Here is a 19,675-nt window from a genome sequence, read left to right on the forward strand (position 1 = left end):
GGGTGAGCCTTTCAAAGAGATAGGAGCCCAGCCCAGTGGGGGAGGGGCGGGGCAGCAGAACCACAAGGTGAGTCAGGTGGTCTCCATCTTCTGGATGAGTTTCACCTCCTCATCTGGGAAGTGGTTCACCAGGAAGTCCCCAAGCTGGGAGCCTCTTGGGCAGAACGCAGGGCTTTCAGCTCCAAAAGGGCCTGGTTTAGCATCTTCTCCAGAACTACCGTGGCTTCTGCGGCACTAGAGTTTTACTCCACTCATCCTGGGAAGGCTTTTGAATGTTTTGGAGGAGGACGCAGCTGCTGGGCTGGTATTGCACCTTCAAGAGATGCTCGGTACCTTTGCGTTTCTCCTCAGTGAACTCACAGAAGTGACCCACCCCCTCCAGAGCCACATTGTTGAGGTGGAAAGAGAAGCCCAGAGGGAGGTAGGTGTCGGAGGCCCACAGACGCAGGTTGACCAGGTAGTTAATGACAGCCTGCACGTTGGTGCAGTAACTGACGAGTCTAGGAACTCGTATTTGACCAGCAATGAGGAGCGAAGCTCAGAATACAGTGTTGGCTGGTCCTGGAGATAGAGAATGGCTGAGCAGATGGTTCTGAAGGTTGTGACTGGAAGAGGTTGGAGGGTGGTCAGAGGCTGGAAGGAGGGGTGTCCTTGGGTCTGTTCTGCCCACTTTTTTTTTTTTCACATTAAAAAAAAAATAACATATAATGTATTATTTCCCCCAGGGGTACAGGTCTGAGTCATCAGGCTTATACGTTTCACAGCACTCACCATAGCACATACCCTCCCCAGTGTTCATAACCCAGCCACCCTCTCCCCCACCCCCACCTCCCCGGCCCACAACCCTCAGTTTGTTTCCCAGGATTTAGAGTCTCTTATGGTTTGTCTCTCTCCCTGGTCCCATCTTGTTTCATTTTTTTCTCTCCCTACCCACTACGACCCCCTGTCCTGTCTCTCAAATTCCTCATATCAGAGGGATCGTATGATAATTGTCTTTCTCTAATTGTCTTATTTCACTTAGCATAATACCCTCTTGTTCATTCCACATCATTGCATATCTGCCCAAACATTATTGAAGCAAGACATTTGCAAGATGCGTTGCTGGGTGCGTTGCTGTAACAGCATTCTTGATACACACCTCCCCCTACATCTGTGTTTTTGGGTCGCTAAGGATGTTGATCCCAGACCCACTTTGCACAAATATGTTACACCTGAGACTTGACAATGGCGGAGGGAAAAAGTGACACCTGGCTAACCAGGTATCCTTGGATATAGGCAGTATGAAACTCTCATTTAAAAAGTACACAGCGGGGCGTCTGGGTGGCTCAGTGGGTTGAAGCCTCTGCCTTCGGCTCAGTCATGATCCCAAGGTCCTTGGATCGAGCCCCACATCGGGCTCTCTGCTTAGCGGGAAGCCTTCCTCCTCCTCTCTCTCTGCCTGCTGCTCTGCCTACTTGTGATCTTTGTCAAAGAAATAAATAAAATCTTAAAAAAAAATAAAAAGTACACAGCAATAAACATAAAAGAAAAAGAAAGGACCTAGGGTTTGTTACCTGATAAAGGGGTAAGAGATCAATATTCTCTAATGTCCCTAAGTTCAAAGAAAGGTCTGTCAAACATTCTGAATCCCAGTGCCTTGAACATCAGCATAAATGGAGTGACTAAAGCATGACGCACACCTGAACCTGAGCATGAGCCTAATGATGTTTTTCAATGTCCATTTATTTATTCAGTAAATATTGACTGGATAATTGTGCCAAGTCCTCTGAGAATACTTGCTGGAATAAGGCCTGGCCTGTACCCTTGGTGTGAGCAGAATCTGTTGAATGAGATAGGCAAGAGAATGGGACAGTAGGCGTGGTCTAGTGTGTTATGATGTCCAGGAGAGGAGCATGGTTCAAGGCTTAAGGAACTCAAGGTGTCGGATTCCTGGAGCAAAGGCATGTATCATTTAAGACCAGGAGAGTGAAATGGAGGATAAGAAAGGGAGGCAGGGAATATTCCAGCAGGGAGAAAAGATTTTTTTTTTTTTTTTGAAAGACAATGAGACACATTGCAATTATATAGAATGTTAGGACTTTTTTGTTTTGTTTTTAGTAGGGGAATGGATTAACTGGGCATAGGTATTACATGCAACTAATGAATCATTGAACACTACATCAAAAACTAATAATGTACTATACAGTAGCTAACTGAACTTAATGAAAAAAGCCATTAATTGAATGTTGATCATCATTTAGAGCAGGAGTCAGCAAACGGTGGACCTAGACCAAACTTAGCCTGCTTCCTGTCTTTATAAATAAAATTTTATCAGAACCCAATCATGCCCATTCATCTGAAGTATTATCTATGTCGCTTTCATGCTACAAGGGCAGAGCTAAGTAACTGTGGCAGAGACTACCTGGCAACAAAGCCAAAATTATTTGCTATCTGGCCGTTTACAGAAGCATCTGTTGTCCTAATTTAGAGCACAGTTTCCATAAGCAGGAATTTACTGTTGGTGGGAATGTTAGTAGTTGCATGAGGTTGGAGGGGCTGACACGCAAGGAAAAATTAGAGTGGTGACTGATGATGCTGTAGAAGTGGTCAGGAGCTCAAGTAAGAAGCTTAGACTTTATTCTGGGAGCCATGAGGAACCTCTGAAGGTTTCTATGCAGGGAGGCATGTGGTCAGCACAGCAAGAGGCAGTGACTACACTTGGTATGAAAGCACAGAGTAGTATATAGAATCATTGAATACTCATATTGTACACTGGAGACTACTATGACACTGTTAATTATACTTCAATTTAAAAAAAAGAGTTTGAGGGAGTTTCTGGAGCCACACTGGTTTCCTCAGATCCCAGCACCATCACTTTACTGGTTGTGACCCTCAGGCCAGTTACCTCCATGTGTCTTAATTGGTAGAAGGGGAAATGATGATAATAATGATAATATTTATTGCATGGGAGTGGAGAAAATTAAATAAGTTAATTCAGGTAGAGTACCAGGCCCCAGAGGAGGTTTTCAGTCATTGCGGCTGCTACCATCCTGCCTCAATGATCATTCCGGCTACTGGGGAGAGAATGGTCCAGAATGGGAGAACCTGGTGGTAGAGTGCTAGGTGTTTGGGCAGGAGATGGTGTCCTGTGCCTAGGTGGATCGCTGTGAAGTTTGGGTCAGCTGCTGTCGTGGTTGCTGGGACCTTCACTCTGAATATCTCCACCATGGTCATCATCATCTCTTCTGCCCTCCTTTTTTCCAGGCCTTCAAGAGTGCACTGATGAGCTCCTACTGGTGCTCAGGGAAAGGGGACGTAATCGATGACTGGTGCAGATGTGACCTCAGCGCCTTTGATGCCAATGGGCTCCCCAACTGCAGCCCCCTCCCGCAGCCCGTGTACGTATGTATGGTCCCTCTTCCTTTGGCCACCCTTTTCCATGGACTCACAGTTCTATCCTTCCAGCCCAGGCCATGACTTGCTTCTGTTTCCAGAGCATGTCACCAGATCCCTAAAGTCTCTGGAACCTACCTCTTTGAGAAAGCAGGAAGTTTTGGCAGAATACAAATCTGCTTTTTTAAATGATGCCCTGGGTTTATGTTTACTTCTTCACTCATCTGTTCAGAACGGGTTTACTGGGCACTGACTACTGGTGGAAATTGGGGCCACTGAGAAAAAGAGAGTGTAGAACCTTTTCAAAGAAATGTCATTTCATTTATTCATTCAACACATAATTTTTGAATACCTGCTATGTGTCAGACACTGAGAATTCATCAGTGAGCAAGATAGTCTGTGCACTTGGGGAGTTGACCATTTAGTGAGGGGACAGCTGGGCAAAAACAGGAAAAAATGATACAGTTTAAAAAGTTGATAAAAATATGAAAGAAAAAAAGAAGTGTTGGAAGAGAGAAGAATGGGTGTTCGCTGGAGGGGAGGGAGTTAGGGAAGTCTCTCTAAAAAGACCTAAATGGGAGTAGTTTTCCAGACGACAAATGGCACCAGTCATGGTTCAGGCAAACGGAAGAGCCCATGTGAAATCCCTGAGTAAATGAACCATTTGAGGACACTAAAGGAGGCCATCTGGACTGATGGAGCAGGGTTAAGACAGACAATGCTGTGAGGAGCATAGGCGAGTGAGGCAGGAGTCAATATGGAGGGACCAGAGTCCTTTAACACCCCTCTGTGTGTGTGTTGGGGAGATTACACTGTAAGATAGTTCTTGAAGAGGTACTATAATGTGTAGTGGAAACAGAGAAGGAATCTGGGCTGGGTATAAGCAAAGCAAAATTACTACCATCATGGTTCTGTCCCCAACTTGCTGGGTGATTTTTTGCAAATAATTTTCCTTTTCTGGGCCTTACTTTCCCATCTTTGAAATGAGGTGATTGCACGTCCCAGCCTCGAAGCATCTTTCCAGTTATAACCTTCAATCATTCTGCTCTGTCTTAGCATGTAAAAGGATATTCTGGGACTCCGACCCTCTCTGAGGAAGTATTGATTTAAGGATATTAAAGAGTTGACTGCTCTATTGGATTGGAAAGAATGACAAGAGGGTTGAGGCTACTGTGTTTGAAGGCATCATCAATTTAATTGATGATGAAGCACTGCTGAGAATACAGTTTAGACAAATGGAAAGTTAATCAGTTTTCTGTGAGCATGTATTATGGGCTTGGATTAATTTATTGGATCCCACATTGATCCTGAAAGGTAACTCTTCTCAACCCTGCTTTATGGACAAGGAAGGGGAGGCTGAAAGAGGTATAATGAATTGCCAGCGTCCATACAAAGGCTTGTTGGTGGGTCAAAACAGGACGTGAGCCTGAATCCTGGGCTTTTCATCTTGAGATATGCAGACTCTTTGAGGGAGCAGACCATACTGCTGGAGAACAACCAGCCTTCCCTGTCACCCTTTCTAGGCTTCGTCTGTCCCCAACAGTAGAGCCATCCAGCACGGTTGTCTCCTTGGAGTGGGTGGACGTTCAGCCAGCAATTGGGACCAAGGTCTCGGACTATATTCTGCAGCACAAGAAAGTGGATGAGTACACAGATACGGACCTCTACACAGGTAAGTAGGAAGCCCGTGACTTCCCATTTTGTTAGGATAGTGAGACAGAGGAGAGAAATGGATTTTCCAAATGACTTTGGAGACTTAGTCTCATCTGACACGGGAAGGCATTTGAGGTTTCATTGTTTAGTGATGGTCACCTGATGCCCAGTACTGTGGGGTTCTTTTTGTTTGTTTGTTTGTTTATGGTTTTCAGTAGGGAATGATAGTAAATTGTAACTGAAAAACTTTCTGATTCTCTGAGTTCAACCCTCAAAGTCCATGATCAAAGGGTTAGTTAATTCAGAAGAGGATTTAACCTTTTCTGCTTGGAAAGGCATAGATGTCACATATTTGAATACCTGAATCTGAAATATATTCTCTCTAGGACTGAAGTCAAGAGAAAATGAAGGAATTGCCTTTTCTAGTGAGAGTGAGACCTGTTATCTCTAGTGAGATGGTTTCGTATTCAGTGCTGAGGAAGAGGGATTTGGAAATGATTCAGGCACACTGGATCATGATGAGATGAGAAAAGGGACTTTTAAGAGAGTTCCGCTAGGTTGTAACTCCTGAGGGCTCTCCCTGAGGAGAAAGTCTGAGAATGTCTGAGAGAAGTTCTGATGTCGGACATAGCCAAGAAGCTATGTCGTCCTGGAGCTGGAGTCTGTGGGGGGGGGGTGGTGTTGCTTTAAGGCAGCCTGGGAATCTGGGTCTGTGGTAGTTAGTCTGGCACTGGGGCCAAGGGGAGCCCAGGCCACAGCGACACCCCTGGGCCTGTTGGAACTGGCAGGCACCAGGATGGGTTGGGAACCTGAGTTCATGGGAGCCTGGTGCCATGAAAGCTTCTGGAGCCTGGATAGCTGGTGGTCCTAGCTGGGGGCCTAGCATCTTAAGAGTCTGCTGGGAGCCACCTATATCCAAGGGTGTTGGCCGGGTGCTAGAACAGGGCAGCTGCAGGGTTTCTAGGGAAGTCAGGCACACACTTCTCTCTCCTTCCACAGGGAGGATTAGGATAGTGGATCTGTCTTTCTTAACCTGCTTACCATAGGTTTTCCTACTTTTTGTGCTTCACCCAGGTGCTATAATATAATCCCTTACCCATAAACCTTAGTTCTGTGGAAGTATTTGTGTGCATGGATAGTTGTTGAAATTGATTATGGAGAATGAGGGGCAAAGGAACAAGTGCCGTTATTTTTCTAACTTTGCTCTGCAGATTTCTAACTTCGCCTGGTTTTAGAGATCAAGTAAGTGAGTCCCAAAGAGGTGTGTGACTTTCCCAAAGTCCTACAACCAGTATCTGGTAAAGCCAGGCTTTACAATCAGGTTATACTCCCAGCACAGTGCTGCTCGTTCTTTAGGTACCATCATACTTAATGACGAAAGACTGAATGTTTGTTTGCTGAGAGATTTTTGTTTTGTTTTAATTAGAAGTGGATTTTGAATTTTCTGAGTCTATTGAAATGATCATACAATTTATGTTTCTTAGTTTGTTTAATATGGCAAATTGCATTAAAAATGTCATAAATTGCATTGACCGATTTCCAAATGATAAAAAAACTTACATTCCCAGAGTAAATAAATCCCATGTGGTCATGATGCATTATCCTCTTTTAATAGGTTGTTGGATATGATGTGTTAAAATTTTGTTTAGAATTTTTGCATCTGTGTTTGTGAGAGATTCTGAGTTTTCTTGTGATTCTTTTATCTGTTTTCATGATCAGGGTCAATTCTGGCCACAGAAAGTAAATTGCAAAATATTTCCCCCCTTTTCTGTTTTCTAAAAGAATTTGGGTAGAGTTAATAATATTTCTTCCTTAATTATTTAGTAGAATTCACCAGTAAAATATCTGGGTTTAGAGTTTTCCCTGTCAGAAGGTTTTAACTACCAGTTTAATTGTCTGATTAGATACAGACTTATTCAGGTCGAGACTTGTATGTTTGAAGGAATTTGCCATATAAGTTACAGAATTTACTGGCAAGAAGTTGTTTGTAACATTCTATAATTATTCTTTTAATATCTGTGAAAAGTGTAGTAATATCGCTGTCTCATTCTGGATTTTGGTAGTTTAACTTATCTTTCTTTTATTTTCTGACTGATCTGAATAGAAGGTTATGTAATTTATTTACCTTTTCAAACCAATCAGCTTTCATTTCATCAGTTTTCACTATTGTTTTCTGTTTCACTGAGTTCTGTTGGGATCTTTGTCATTTCTTTTCTTTGGCCGACTTTGGATTTAGTTCACTCCTCTTTTTTTCCAGATTTTTAATGTAGCAGGTGAAGTTGTTGATTTGACATTTTTCTTGTAATATAAGTATTCCCCTTAACTACTGCTTTAGTGGTTTACCTATGTTTGATAAGTTAAGTTTTCATTTTCATCTTCATTCAGTTCAAAATACATTTTAATTTCCCTTTTGTTTTCTTCTTTGATTTATGGGTTCTTTACTGTAATTTATTTAACGGTACTTATTTTCCAAATATTTGGGAATTTTACAAACATCTTTTTGCTCTTGCATTTTGGTTTGATTTCACAATGTCAAAGAACTTAATTTTTATGACTGTAATCATTTTTAATCTAATGAGATTGCTTTTATGGACCTGAATCTGGCCTGTCCATTTTAAGAGAACATATATTCTTCTATTTGTGAATGGGATAATAATATAAATGCCAACCAGATCAAACTGGTTATGTTTCTCAAGTCTTCTAAACGCTTTCTGATCTTCTGTTTTGTTGTATCAATACTTGAGAGAGTGGTATTGAAACCTCTGACAATAATTCTGAATTTACCTGTTTCTTTCTATAGGTCTATCAGTTCTTACTCCATGTATTTTGAAGCTCTGTTATTAAGGGCACAAACATTTAGAAACACTAGATCCCCTTGATGAATTGATCCCTTTATTACTGTGAAAATGTTGTCTGTATCCTTGTTACTTGCTCTAAAATCTGTCTTGGTATTGATACAACGACTCCAGCTTTCTTCCAATTAGCGTTAGATGGTTCTAAAATTTTCCATTCTTTTACTTTTGCATTATTTGTGTCTTTATATTTAAAATGTATTTCTTATAGCCAACATATCTGTAGATCTTTTTAATTTTTTTAATCCTGTCTGATATTATTACATTTAATTTGGACTATATTTAGACTGTTCATATTTAACGTGTTATTTTTGTAGTCAATATAAGTTTATCGTCTTGCTACTTGTTTTCTCTTGTCCCATCTTTCTTTGCTCCTTTTTTTTCTTTTTCTATCTTTTTTTTTTTTTTTTTGGATTGAGTGTTTTTATGATTCCATTTTATCTCTTTGGTTGACTTATTAACTATGAATGTTTTAAAATTTTATTTTAGTGGTTGGTTTAGTGTTTACCTATGCATATCCAACTTATGACAGTATACCTTTAAAGCTATTATACCACTTTATAGTATGAGAACCTTATAATAGTATACTTTTATTTTTCTCCTCCTAGCCTTTACTGTATTGTCATATATTTTGCATTATATATGTGTGTGTGTGTTTCATAATTCTGTTACTGTTTTTCCCTAAATAATAAATTATATTTTAAAAGATGTTTAATAAGAAAACTATTTTTTTAAGAAAATTAATTTTACTTTTTAAGAAAAACAATTTTATGTATTTACTCAGGTAGTTACCATTTTTGCTGCTCATTATTCCTTCACGTACCTATTTTCATGTGATTTCATTGTCCTGTCTGAAGAATGTCTTTTTCTATTGCTTGTATTTTAGATCTATTAGTGATTGATTCTTTCAGCTTTTGCTTTTAGAAGTTATTGCTGGGTACAGAATTCTAGCTTGACAGACTTTTCTTTTAGTAATTTAAAAGTGTTGCTCCTCTGTCTTGGTTGCATGGTTTGCATTGAGAACAATCTGCTTTATTCCTGTCTTTGTTGCCCTGTACATACATACCATTTTTGTCCTGTGGTTCCTTGTAAGATCTTCTGTTTAATATCAATTTTGAGTAATTGTATTCTTTTCTTGTGCTTGAGGTTCATTGAGTTTCTTGATTGTATGGATTTATAATTCTATCATATTTGGAAATTTGGGGGCCATTATTAAAAAAATATATATATATATATTTTTTTTTTCTTCCTGACCATCCTTCTTCTCCTTCAGTGATTCCAATTACATGTATTTTTGCCCATGTGAAGTGATTCTTTTTTTTTTAATTTTCTCTAATTATTTCTTCTTTATTTGTTTCTAGCACTGTGTCTTCAGTACCTTCTGCAAAGTCTACCCTGTTGTTAACCCCATCTGGTGAATTTTTCATCTCAGACATTATAATTTTCATCTTTAGAAGTTCAACTTGGGTCTTATTAATATATCACACACCTTAACATTTTTGACATATGGAATGGAGTCAGAAGGGTTTTAATGTCTTTATATGCTAATTCTAACGTCTGGGTCGGTTTAAATGGATTGGTTTCTCTCCTCGTTATGGATTGCATTTTCCTGCTTCTTTATATGCCAGGTAATTTTTGACTGAATGCCAGACATTTTGATTTTTTCCTTGTTGGGTGCTGGGTATTTTTGTATTCCTATAAATATTTTTGAACTCTGTTCTGGGACACAGTTAAGTTTCTTGGAAATAGTTTTATTCTTTTGGGTCTCACTTTTAAGATTTGTTAGGTGGAGCCAGAGCAGTGTTTAGTCTAGGGCTAATTATTTCCTACTACTGAGGCTAGACCTTTCTATGTGCTCCACACAATGGCCTGTGAATTATGAGATTTTCCAGTATGACTGGTAGGAACAGGCACTATTTTTGGCCCCTACATGAGCACTTGGCACTGTTCCATCTAATCCTCTTGAGGTGGTAGTTTCCTCACTTAAATTCATCAGTCTGTATTGTGCTGAATATCGAAACAGGACCCTCCACAGATCTCTTCAGTTTTCTCTTTGTGTAGCTCTCTCTTCTTCATTCCTCTATCCCTACAGTCATTGTGGTCTCTCCAGACTGAGAACTCTTGTCTTCCCAGTGTAGAGAATTGTACATGAGTATATCTATAATATCCCTCTCTCTGCACCATGACCTAGAAACCCGTTAAAAGCAATAATCTGGGGAAATTTTAGGGCTCACATAATTTGTTTCCCATCTTTCAGCATCTCTGTCCTTTGTTGCCTGAATTCCAGTATGAACTTTTTTTTTTAAGTACTATTCTCTTTTCTTTGTTAATTTCTTTGTCTCGGAAGTTGGAGAAATTAATCTAGTCCCTGTTTCTCCATCTAATCCAGAAATGGAAATCCTCTTGATTTCCTCTTGTTTCTCTTGATTACCCAGGAACCAGAGCTCTGATCCAAGCATTACCTTTTTTATTTTTTTTAATAGAGATAAAATTTACTTATTTTTAGGTAATATACTGAGGTCACCCCATACAGATATCACCTCTTTTTCTTCTTCTTTCAAAAGTTTGAAGGTGATGACATAGCTACCTGCATCTTTACAGATTGTAATCCTTTCTTGTATGACTTGACTTTCATTCTTTCCACTGCTCAATGCTTAAATTTTTTAAAGGGCAGTTTTAAAGGGCAATGGCCTTGTGTCTTTAGGACTTGCAATCCTCCCGCAAGGCCTGGCATACATAGATTTTCAAAGCTGAATGAATTGGTCTATGGGTAGCTATTGAAATCTACATTTGTATATATAAGTATATAGATATATAGATATAGTTATCTTAAGTGTACGACTATGACATTAGCTCCTTAAGTGCTGTGTGACCTAAGAGGGTCTTATGTAGCCCTACAGGCTAGCTGAATACATCATAAGGCTTCTGAAAAGTATGATGATCAACTGAGGCTATGGATGATTGGGGGTACCCATCTGAATCAAAAACCACATTTTAAAATTTATTTATTTATTTTTGCCACTATACCATCTTTACCATGTCTCAGACATCTGAAAAGTTCACTCAGCCCATATTTAAGTATTTCAGCACAGGGGGGGCTGGGCAGCTCAGTTGGTTGGGTGCCCGATTCTTGATTTTGGCTCAGGTAGTGATCTTGTGTCCATGGGATCAGTAGGTTCCATGCTCACCAGGAACCTGCTTGAGATTCTCTTCTTCTCCCTCTGCCCCACCCCCTGCTTTCTTTCTCTCTCTCTCTCTCTCTGAAACAAGGAAATACAGTCCAGATAAATAAATAAGTAAATCTGTTCACTTGATTGAGTTTTATCTTAGAAGTTATAAGTCTATGAGGGAATATGGGCTTTGAAAAAACATGACTTCTGCTTTCAGTTTCCACCACTCAGCACGGAGAGATCTAGGGGTAGTCATAATCTTTTCTAGGTCTCGGTTTCCTTATCCATGGAATGGGAGAGATAACACTCACTTAACAAGTTGCCTTGAGGGTCAAATTTAGTATAGTTCTTGGGAAAGTATAGGTACTAATAAATTTTGGTCACTTCTGATTTCCATGAATTAAAATAAAATGAAAGGAAAATTAAATGTTAGGAAGAAAACAGCAAGGTATTTAAAACTTGTTTTGGATAGAGAGTGATGATTACTCACAGATTTGGCCAGGTGAGGCCAGAAAGGGGAAATGTGGGTTTTCTCCTTTGATCTCTGGATTTTTGCCAATAACTGAGTCCAGGGCTGGAATTGTTTATTTATTTGCAGGCTCACAAGCGTGTGTATGTACAGATCTACATGCATACATACTTGTTCTCTCTCTTTCTCGCTTTCACTCTCTCGCACACACACAAACGCGCACACTTTATTGCTGCCATCTGTTCAACATCCTTTTGAACTAGCTGTTGAAATGCTCACTCTCCCTCTCTGTCTCTTTCCCTGCCCCCCATCCCTGAGTTTGGCGCTCTCTCTTTGTTTCTTTCAGAGAAGCCATTGCACTGTCGGTTCTGGGACTCTATTGGGAAAGCCAAACATAAGTAGCCTCCTATTCCAGTTGTTTTGAGCAGAAATGGGGCTTGTTTTGGGGGGTGACTAAATTCCCCACATGCTAATCTGTCATCGATATTAAAAACAGACGTCTGGTTCTCCCGCATGGCCTCATCAGAGCAATTGGCATAGGTTTCAGCCTTTTGGGCAGGGGTAGAGACAGGGGGTGGGAATATGAAGTGGGGGCTGAGACACAGCAGATTTAATAAAGCCAAATCCCATGATTGACTTATGAAGAAACCAGCTGGGGAGGGGTGGGGACTTGCCTGGAGGTCACACATAGGATGAGTTAGTGGTAGAGTTAGAGATAGAATGGAGACTCTGGTTTCTCTTCCTGCATTCTCTGCTAAATACAGACATCTTTCTCCCAGTGCATCTTATATCTAGTATCCTATGCTCTTGTTGAGAATAAACATAACCCAGAGTCAGAGGGAAACTAGGGTATATATGTCATCTGTCTGCCTGGGCAAGATGAAGTAATTAGCCACCTGATGGCAGCTGGAGGGCTCTGACTTTCTAGGGAATGCAGTCCCTCAGACTCCTCACTTCTTGGCTACTTTCATATATGTTGGCTTCCATAAACCCTGAAAGTTAAGAGTAGGACCACAGACATTGAGTCTGATTAGAAGGATCAGAAGAGTGAAGGGAGGAAGCAGAAGGGTCTCACTCACTCTCATAATCTCCCATCGCAATCCCCTGCATTTTCTTTGGTAATCTGCTGGAATTTTTTTTTTTTTAACCTTTTGAAAATCAGAGACTTATGTCTTACCATGGGCTTTCCAACTTCAACTTGTTTCAGGGCTGGAAGCCCAGTGGACTCTCTTGACCCCCACAGAGGCAGCAGGCCCTCTCCACCATCCCCCCAACCTCCTCATGGAAGGCAGCAACATGTGGAGCTGGTCAGTGCCCCTTTCTGCCCTGGCATCTGGGAGCCTGCTGGGCTGTTCCCCAGCTGATCAATACCAGGCTTCCCTTCTGCCAGCTCTCAGCTTTTGTCTGGGTCTCCTCCTTTCTCTGTCCTTTCTGACTCACTCTCTCTCTCTCTCCTTTTTTTCCTCCCTCTATGTGTCTTTTTTACTTTATGTCATCTTCTGTTTCTCACCCCATCTTCTCTTGTGTTTGTCTCTCTGAACTGAATTAGGTATGAGCTGCTCATCTAGAGTCATCTATCTGGGCCAAGAATGATGTCCAGAATGGTGAGAAGACACCTCTGTCCACCCCAACCAATTCTGTATCCTCTTCCTCCCTGCTCCCATTAAGTCTAATCTACAAATGATAGACACCCCCACCCACACGCACCTCATGCCATCTTAGACCTTAGACTGAAGATCTTCTCAGGGAAAGGCAAACAGTTAGGGAGGTGGATTTGTGTTGGGGAATAACTGAAGGCAAGGGACAGCATGGCCCCAATTTCCCTAGGAGCTGAGAGGACCGTGAGGGCAGCAGCTGTTATGGAACTGTTGATAAAATACTGTGGAAATTATTTATAGCTCCTCAAGCAGCGCGAGCCATGGCTTAGCCATACCCTTTGTCTGAGAATCTAGAGGGGCCCTCACCCGTCTGCCTTCTGCCGGCCCTGGACCAGCTTGAGGAAGGTGATGTCATTGGAGACTGGGCCTCATTCCCTCAGCTAGAGTGGTGGAGGGGGGGGGATGAAGGAAATATGTTTTACAGGGTGAGGTACAAACCGACATGACTGCAAACATCTGGAACTGATATTAGGTCCTCAGAAAATGTTTCTGTCACTCCAGCTGCTTTTTGGATGAGAGCTTTCTAAAGTCAAGCACCTCCAAAGGGAAAAGGTACTTGGAGGGTCTTAGTTCTCTCCATTCCCATATGCCACCCAGCCTGCTTTCTGTATCAGAGTATTTTACAGTTCATAAAGTACACTTGTTCATCCCATCGGTGTATATGGAGATCTTACAGGGATCCAGGTACTGCAGACCATGCTGGGCATGGAAGGGTAGTAAGACAGGTGTGATTCCTGTCCTTAGGGATCTTTTACTCAATTCAGATAGAGATAGAATATAGCAAGAGTCCAGCGTGCTAGGTGTTGAGATCATTCAGATGCTCTAAGAGCACAAAATAGGGGCTTCAGAATCAGTCCAGTGGTACCAGTAAAGGCTGACCAGAGGAAGTGAGGCAACTGTTTGAGATTCTGGCCCCACTTCTGATTGTACTGATCAACCCATCTTACTCAAGACTATCAGCCTCCCATGTGGAGCTCATCCACTGGCTGAGAAGACGGCTCTTTGGGTCTTACTTCTTTGCTGCTGTTTGTACATACAGTCAAACAGCTAGAGAAAAGCACACAGTTGAGAATATTTGTCACCAGTATATCATCTGTCACCAGTTTCAGCTGGACTCTTCATGCTACCACGCAATCCCACTAGACTTCTGTCACTTGACTTTATTCTCAACCATCTTTCAACTCATGACACCCTCTTTTCCCCGCCTCTCTCAGCAGATGATCTTGTTCCCTCATTCACAGGGAAAACAGTAGAGGGAGTACTTCCACTTCCCTCTCTAACAATTTTAAATTTGTATGCTCCTTTCTGCATACTGTTCCATTTCCCTCATGATACAGGGTAAGAGACACTCTTTTACTTTTCTAGAATTAGTTCATTTATTCACATGGCATTTCCTAAATTCTTAGGAAACTTTACTTATTAATTACCTCCCTGTATTTTATATTCCCAGTCTCTCTTCCTTCAGTAGATTATTTTTACCATAATTTAAATATGCTCGTAGGTTTTTCTTCCTAAGGAAACAAAATGGTCCATCTTACACGATCAATACAATATGTTTCTCTCCCCTTCTTAATAAACATACTTCTGAAAGTAGAGTCTGTAGTGGTTGACCCCATTTCTTTACTTTCTACTCCTTCCTCACCTCCCTTCACTTCACTCTGTCTCCTGCTACCACCAAGTTACTGAAATATTTTTCTCTGCAAAGGTCTGTGACTCCCATGTCATTAAGTCCAAGGACTTGGTTTTTTGTTTTTGTTTTTTGTTTTTGTCGTAAACTTACTTGATATTTTCAATCATTCTTTGGGGTTGGCTATCCTCTTCTGAAACCTTGGCTTTTCTTACTTTCCTTGGTCCCATGCTCCTGGTTTTCTACTAGCCTCTCTGACTCTAACTCAGCCTGCCTTGCTGGGTCCTCCAGTTTACTCTTTAAATCTTACAGTCCTTAGACCTTGGTCTTCTATCTTCTCTTCTTAATTTAAACTGTCTCTAGGCTACCACATCCACTCCATAGTTAAAATCAGTACATTTTCTGCTCTTACATTTGCATTTCCACCTCATACTTCTGAGCTCTCTACCCATATCTAGCTAACTAAGGCATGTGCAGTTTGATGTCTCACGAACAGTCCAAACTCAACCAATCCAAAACTGAGCTTGTTACCATCTCCCCACAGATGTGCTCCTGTCCCAGTGTTCATTTACTCTCTGTAACTCCTACCACTGTAAACTGAATCCCTTGAAGCAGAACTCCAAGGTTCAATTCTTTTCTCTTGTTCATCCTCATATTCAATTCATAACCAAGTTATTTTGCTTTGATTTCCAGTGTTTTCTTCCACCTTTATTGAGGTATAATTGACCTGTAATGTCGTCTCTTAGTACAATCCTTCCTTTCCTACCGCCTGTTGTGAGCCACTGTCATCTCTTCCTCCATCCATCTACCTTCTGACTAGTTTTCATATTAGCCACTTTTTATCCCTTTCAGTTCTCAGCTCTAAAGCCAGAGCTACCCTTCAAAATACAACTTTTGATCATAGTCAGTACCTATCACAGTGCCTGGCTTACCATGGATGTTCAATTAACACTTGATGAACAGATACCTGATTTATAATACTACTCTCCTGACTTAAACCTTTAAGAGCTTTCCATAACTCTTCTAACCGAATGAAAAAAAAATGACATGGCCTACCAGGTTATGAATAATTATTCTTACCTCCTTCTCCAGTCTTCTATCTATTCTTGATATCACCAATTTTCCTTCCCACTGGGGTCTGTACACTCAGATTTCAGCTTAAATGTCACTTATCTAAATCCTTAGAACCTATTTGACCCTCTCATTGATTATGTGAACTTTTAGCATTTAATATTCCCTTGCTAGCACTTATTATAATTATAATGAATGCGTTTTGACTGGGGGGATGGGCTTAGCATTCACTTTTCTCACTAGAATATTAGCTCTTCCAAAGCAGAATTATGTTCCTCTTTTTCATCACTCCATCCCCAGGGCCTAGTAAAATGTATAGTAGGCACCTAAAGACCTGAAGTGTGAGCAGGAAATAGTGAGATGAAGTGAAGATTGAGGGGACAATGAGTGGGGAGAATATTCCAGGTATAGGGAAAAGCATGTGCCATAGCCTGAAGGAATAAAAGGGTGATGTGGCTGGAGTTTAAATTTTGAGTGGTAGAAGTAAAGGAGACAACAGAAGGGGTGAGATTATGGTGAGTTGTTTAAGGCATGCTAAAGAATGTATTTTTTTTTTTTACCCTGGCTGCTCTATGGAAGACGAATTGAACCACCTTGAAATCTAGTGTCTTATCTTATCCACAAATTAATCCTACCAAGTAGGAGGAAATTATCTCCATTTATAGGTGAGGGAATTGAAGATCAGGCTTGTGAAGTTGGTAGTTGAAGGTCCAACTTCTAAGAAGAGTGGGATCATGAATTGAACTTTGGACTTTTGATCATTTAATCTACGTTTTTGTTTTTGTTTTTGTTTTCCCATTTCTCACTGCCAGTGTATTATCAGTTAGAGGCAAGAAGCCAGGATAACTGAGTTCTCCCTGGCGAGTCTGGAGTCAGGTGAACCCAAGCCCTTGATCTCAACTTACATGACTCCAGAGATGTACCCCGAATCTTTACCTTGAGAGACATGATAGAATGAGTCAGGGCAAAGAAGGTCAATGGCAGGAAGTTCATGTAGACTGGGGATGGAATTGGTGGACTAATCCGAGCCTGGAGACTTCTAAGGGCACATGGTATAAGACTGAGGACCTCACCTCAGCTATCTCATTCTAGGCTATATTCCTAGTGCCAAAACTAGAAATTATGCACTTATCAGAAGTCATAAAGCAAAACAATCAAACCACAAGTGAAGTAGAAAGATATCCAATATAAAGAGAGCCCAAGCAAGCATGAAGCAAGAGGAGTAGCATTTATTAAGCACCTTTTCTACACCAGGAACTTTGCAGGTGTTGTAGGAAGTTCAAAAGGAAGAGAGAACCAGCATCAGTGGAGCATTTATATACCAAGGACTCATGTATGAATATTACTCATCAGAATTGTTCTGAAAAATAGTTATCATTATAGCACAGATAGGAAATTCAAGGTTCATGGGGACAGAAGCACTTGCCTGGGATATCTAGTTATTAAGTGAGGTTAGGATTTGAATCTAATTCTTTCTTGCTCAGAAGTCCATGTTCTTTATCTCTACTCCTGGTAGAGATACCTTCCAAGGAATCCTTGAAGGGAGAAGGATGATGATGATAATTATCATTACTACTACTACTACAATTATTATTTTAATGAAAGAAAGGGAAGGCATATGTAATGAAAAAGAAATAAAAATTTTTTATTACAGATGTGGAGGAGGATTGAGCATTATTTTCAAGGCAGAAGTCATGGTACAATGTAAGCCCTGAGCTACTTGGATTATATCCTGGGCCAGGGACTGCGGGTTGACCTGTTTTATGCATTGGGTTCAGACGTGCTGCCATCATGTGCATATGACGCATCACACCTTAGGAAGGTCAGATCTGGCTCTTCTGCAGCAGCTGAACCTCTCCGGGGGAGCTTTGGGCCTGTAGCACAAGGAAACAGGGGTACTGAAACTGAGATCCAGTGAACACGCTCAGCTGACTGAACCTAAAGAGAGAGCAAAATCAAATGTCAGTGAGATTGAATTCTCCTCGTATGTCTCACCCAGAATTAGCCACATAGACAACCGCCTTGATGATTATGTTTGTAGGTACGGCTTTTCTCCACATGCTAAGTTGACACTAGTGGCTCATATTTTTAAATTTATTTCTAGCTAACTAATAATTATGGATCAATCTATCGTATGCCATAGTTGGTTCCAGGCACTAGGGAAATGCTAGAGACGGATAGTTTTGTATTAGTTAACTGTAATTCAGAGTAGAGGACATGTATCCATCCTGTTTTGGGTTTAGTTTTGTTTTTCATTTTGATTAACCTAAAAACAGAGCCTGACCAAGGAATGGGAGCAGGTAGATTACTAGGTAGGGACACACAGGAAGCACTTACGATGGAGCTTGGACAGGGACACTCGAAGGAGAGAAAACCAGTACAGGTGTGTTCACAAGGTTATTGAGGCTCTAGTTCCCTGACACCTCCTGAGGAGGAAACAAATGTCTCCCGGAATTGCTGCCAGAATTAAGAATGCAAAGCAGGAGTATGTCTGCTCTGGCTCCCTACCTGTTGTTTGAAGATTTCCATTTGTTACACTTCTGGGCTGTGCTTGCCCAGATGAGCCAATGCCCGTGGCATCAGGGAGGACCTCAGGGCCAGAAGCAGAAAGGTATACCTGCTCTGTACTCGAGGGGGAGCACCAAACGGTGAGTCTGCACTCAGAGTGGAACTGTCTTTTGCTTTCGAAGCCAAAATCAGAGACTAGGGTTGTGTGATCACCCCAAAAGGAACCTTTTCTATACTCATTCAGAAAATATGTGTATTGGACAACACATTCGCCAATCATAGTGCTGGGTAAGCAAGTACTGTTCCTTCTTTCTTGGAGTGCTCCATCTGGGGAGAGAGATGAAAAAATGGACAACCACATGATAATATGGTAAAAATGAAATAAGTAAGTTACAGTGGAAGAAAAATTAGTTTGGGTTGGGGAACTGGAGATCAAGGGGGCCATCGTGAAAAGAGTGGCCCCTGACCTCAGCCTGGCAGGATGAGAAGAGTTTCAGTAGTAGAAATGAGTAAGGGGAAATCCAGATGAGGAAAGAGTGGTTACAAAGACATGAAGAGAAAGAAAGAAGGGTGCCTTGAGGAACATGAGAACATGACAGAGACTGAAGTTTGAGGTCAAGTGAAGGAGTGCCTTAAAGGCCAGGCTGATAATTTGGACTCTCTTCTCTGGGCAGTAGAGAGTGAAGGAGAGTACCTATGGGTCTAAATTGTGATTGAAATACACCTTCTCATTGGCAGTTAAGACTGGCTAGGTGCAGGTGAGGTATCATGGGTGGTTGTATTGAGCCAACTGCCCCCCTCCCCCCAGTCTGGGCTTACACAAGGTGTTGGCAGCAGAACTGAGATTCTAATTTGGACAAGTAGGATGAAGGTAAAGATCCAAGGCAGGTTAGTTCCCTCCAGACATTCTCTGCCTTTGACGTCCACATGGAGAATGGCATTAGCATTCTCTTCCACCAACCAGGACAGTTTGATAATTTTTATTAATGTGTGGCCCAGTGAGTTTCCTCAGCCATCATCCATCAAACACTGCATCATGCCTTCAACAGCAGCCCACACCCAGCGCCTCGGAAGCCCATATATCATACCTCAAGTCAGGGAAGCAGACTCCCTTTTATCTTTCTTGCAAAAGCACAGATGTTTGGAATGCCAGTAAATGCACCCAGCCTTCTCTAGGGTTCAAGCACAGCTTCTCCCTAGATGACCTCTTTGGAATTCTCATTCCCAGTGCATTCTGGGCAGACAAGCTTTTCTTTTGTTCCTTTAGAACTGCTTCTGCCTCACTCTTCCAACCC

At 41.3% G+C, this 19,675-nt stretch overlaps 1 protein-coding gene across 3 annotated transcripts in view; it reads left to right on the forward strand.

Annotated features, from left to right (window-relative positions):
- ASTN2 (astrotactin 2) overlaps nucleotides 1-19,675 on the forward strand; it is an 858,139-nt gene that overhangs the window by 706,569 nt on the left and 131,895 nt on the right. For all 3 annotated transcript variants that reach the window (XM_059410933.1, XM_059410934.1, XM_059410936.1), the window contains 2 exons: nucleotides 3,244-3,377; nucleotides 4,896-5,044. In XM_059410933.1, the coding sequence (XP_059266916.1) occupies nucleotides 3,244-3,377; nucleotides 4,896-5,044 (283 nt within the window). The remainder of the gene's footprint in view (nucleotides 1-3,243; nucleotides 3,378-4,895; nucleotides 5,045-19,675) is intronic.

Source organism: Mustela nigripes, chromosome 9, assembly GCF_022355385.1.
Source record: "Mustela nigripes isolate SB6536 chromosome 9, MUSNIG.SB6536, whole genome shotgun sequence".
In the NCBI taxonomy this organism is placed as follows: domain Eukaryota; kingdom Metazoa; phylum Chordata; class Mammalia; order Carnivora; family Mustelidae; genus Mustela; species Mustela nigripes.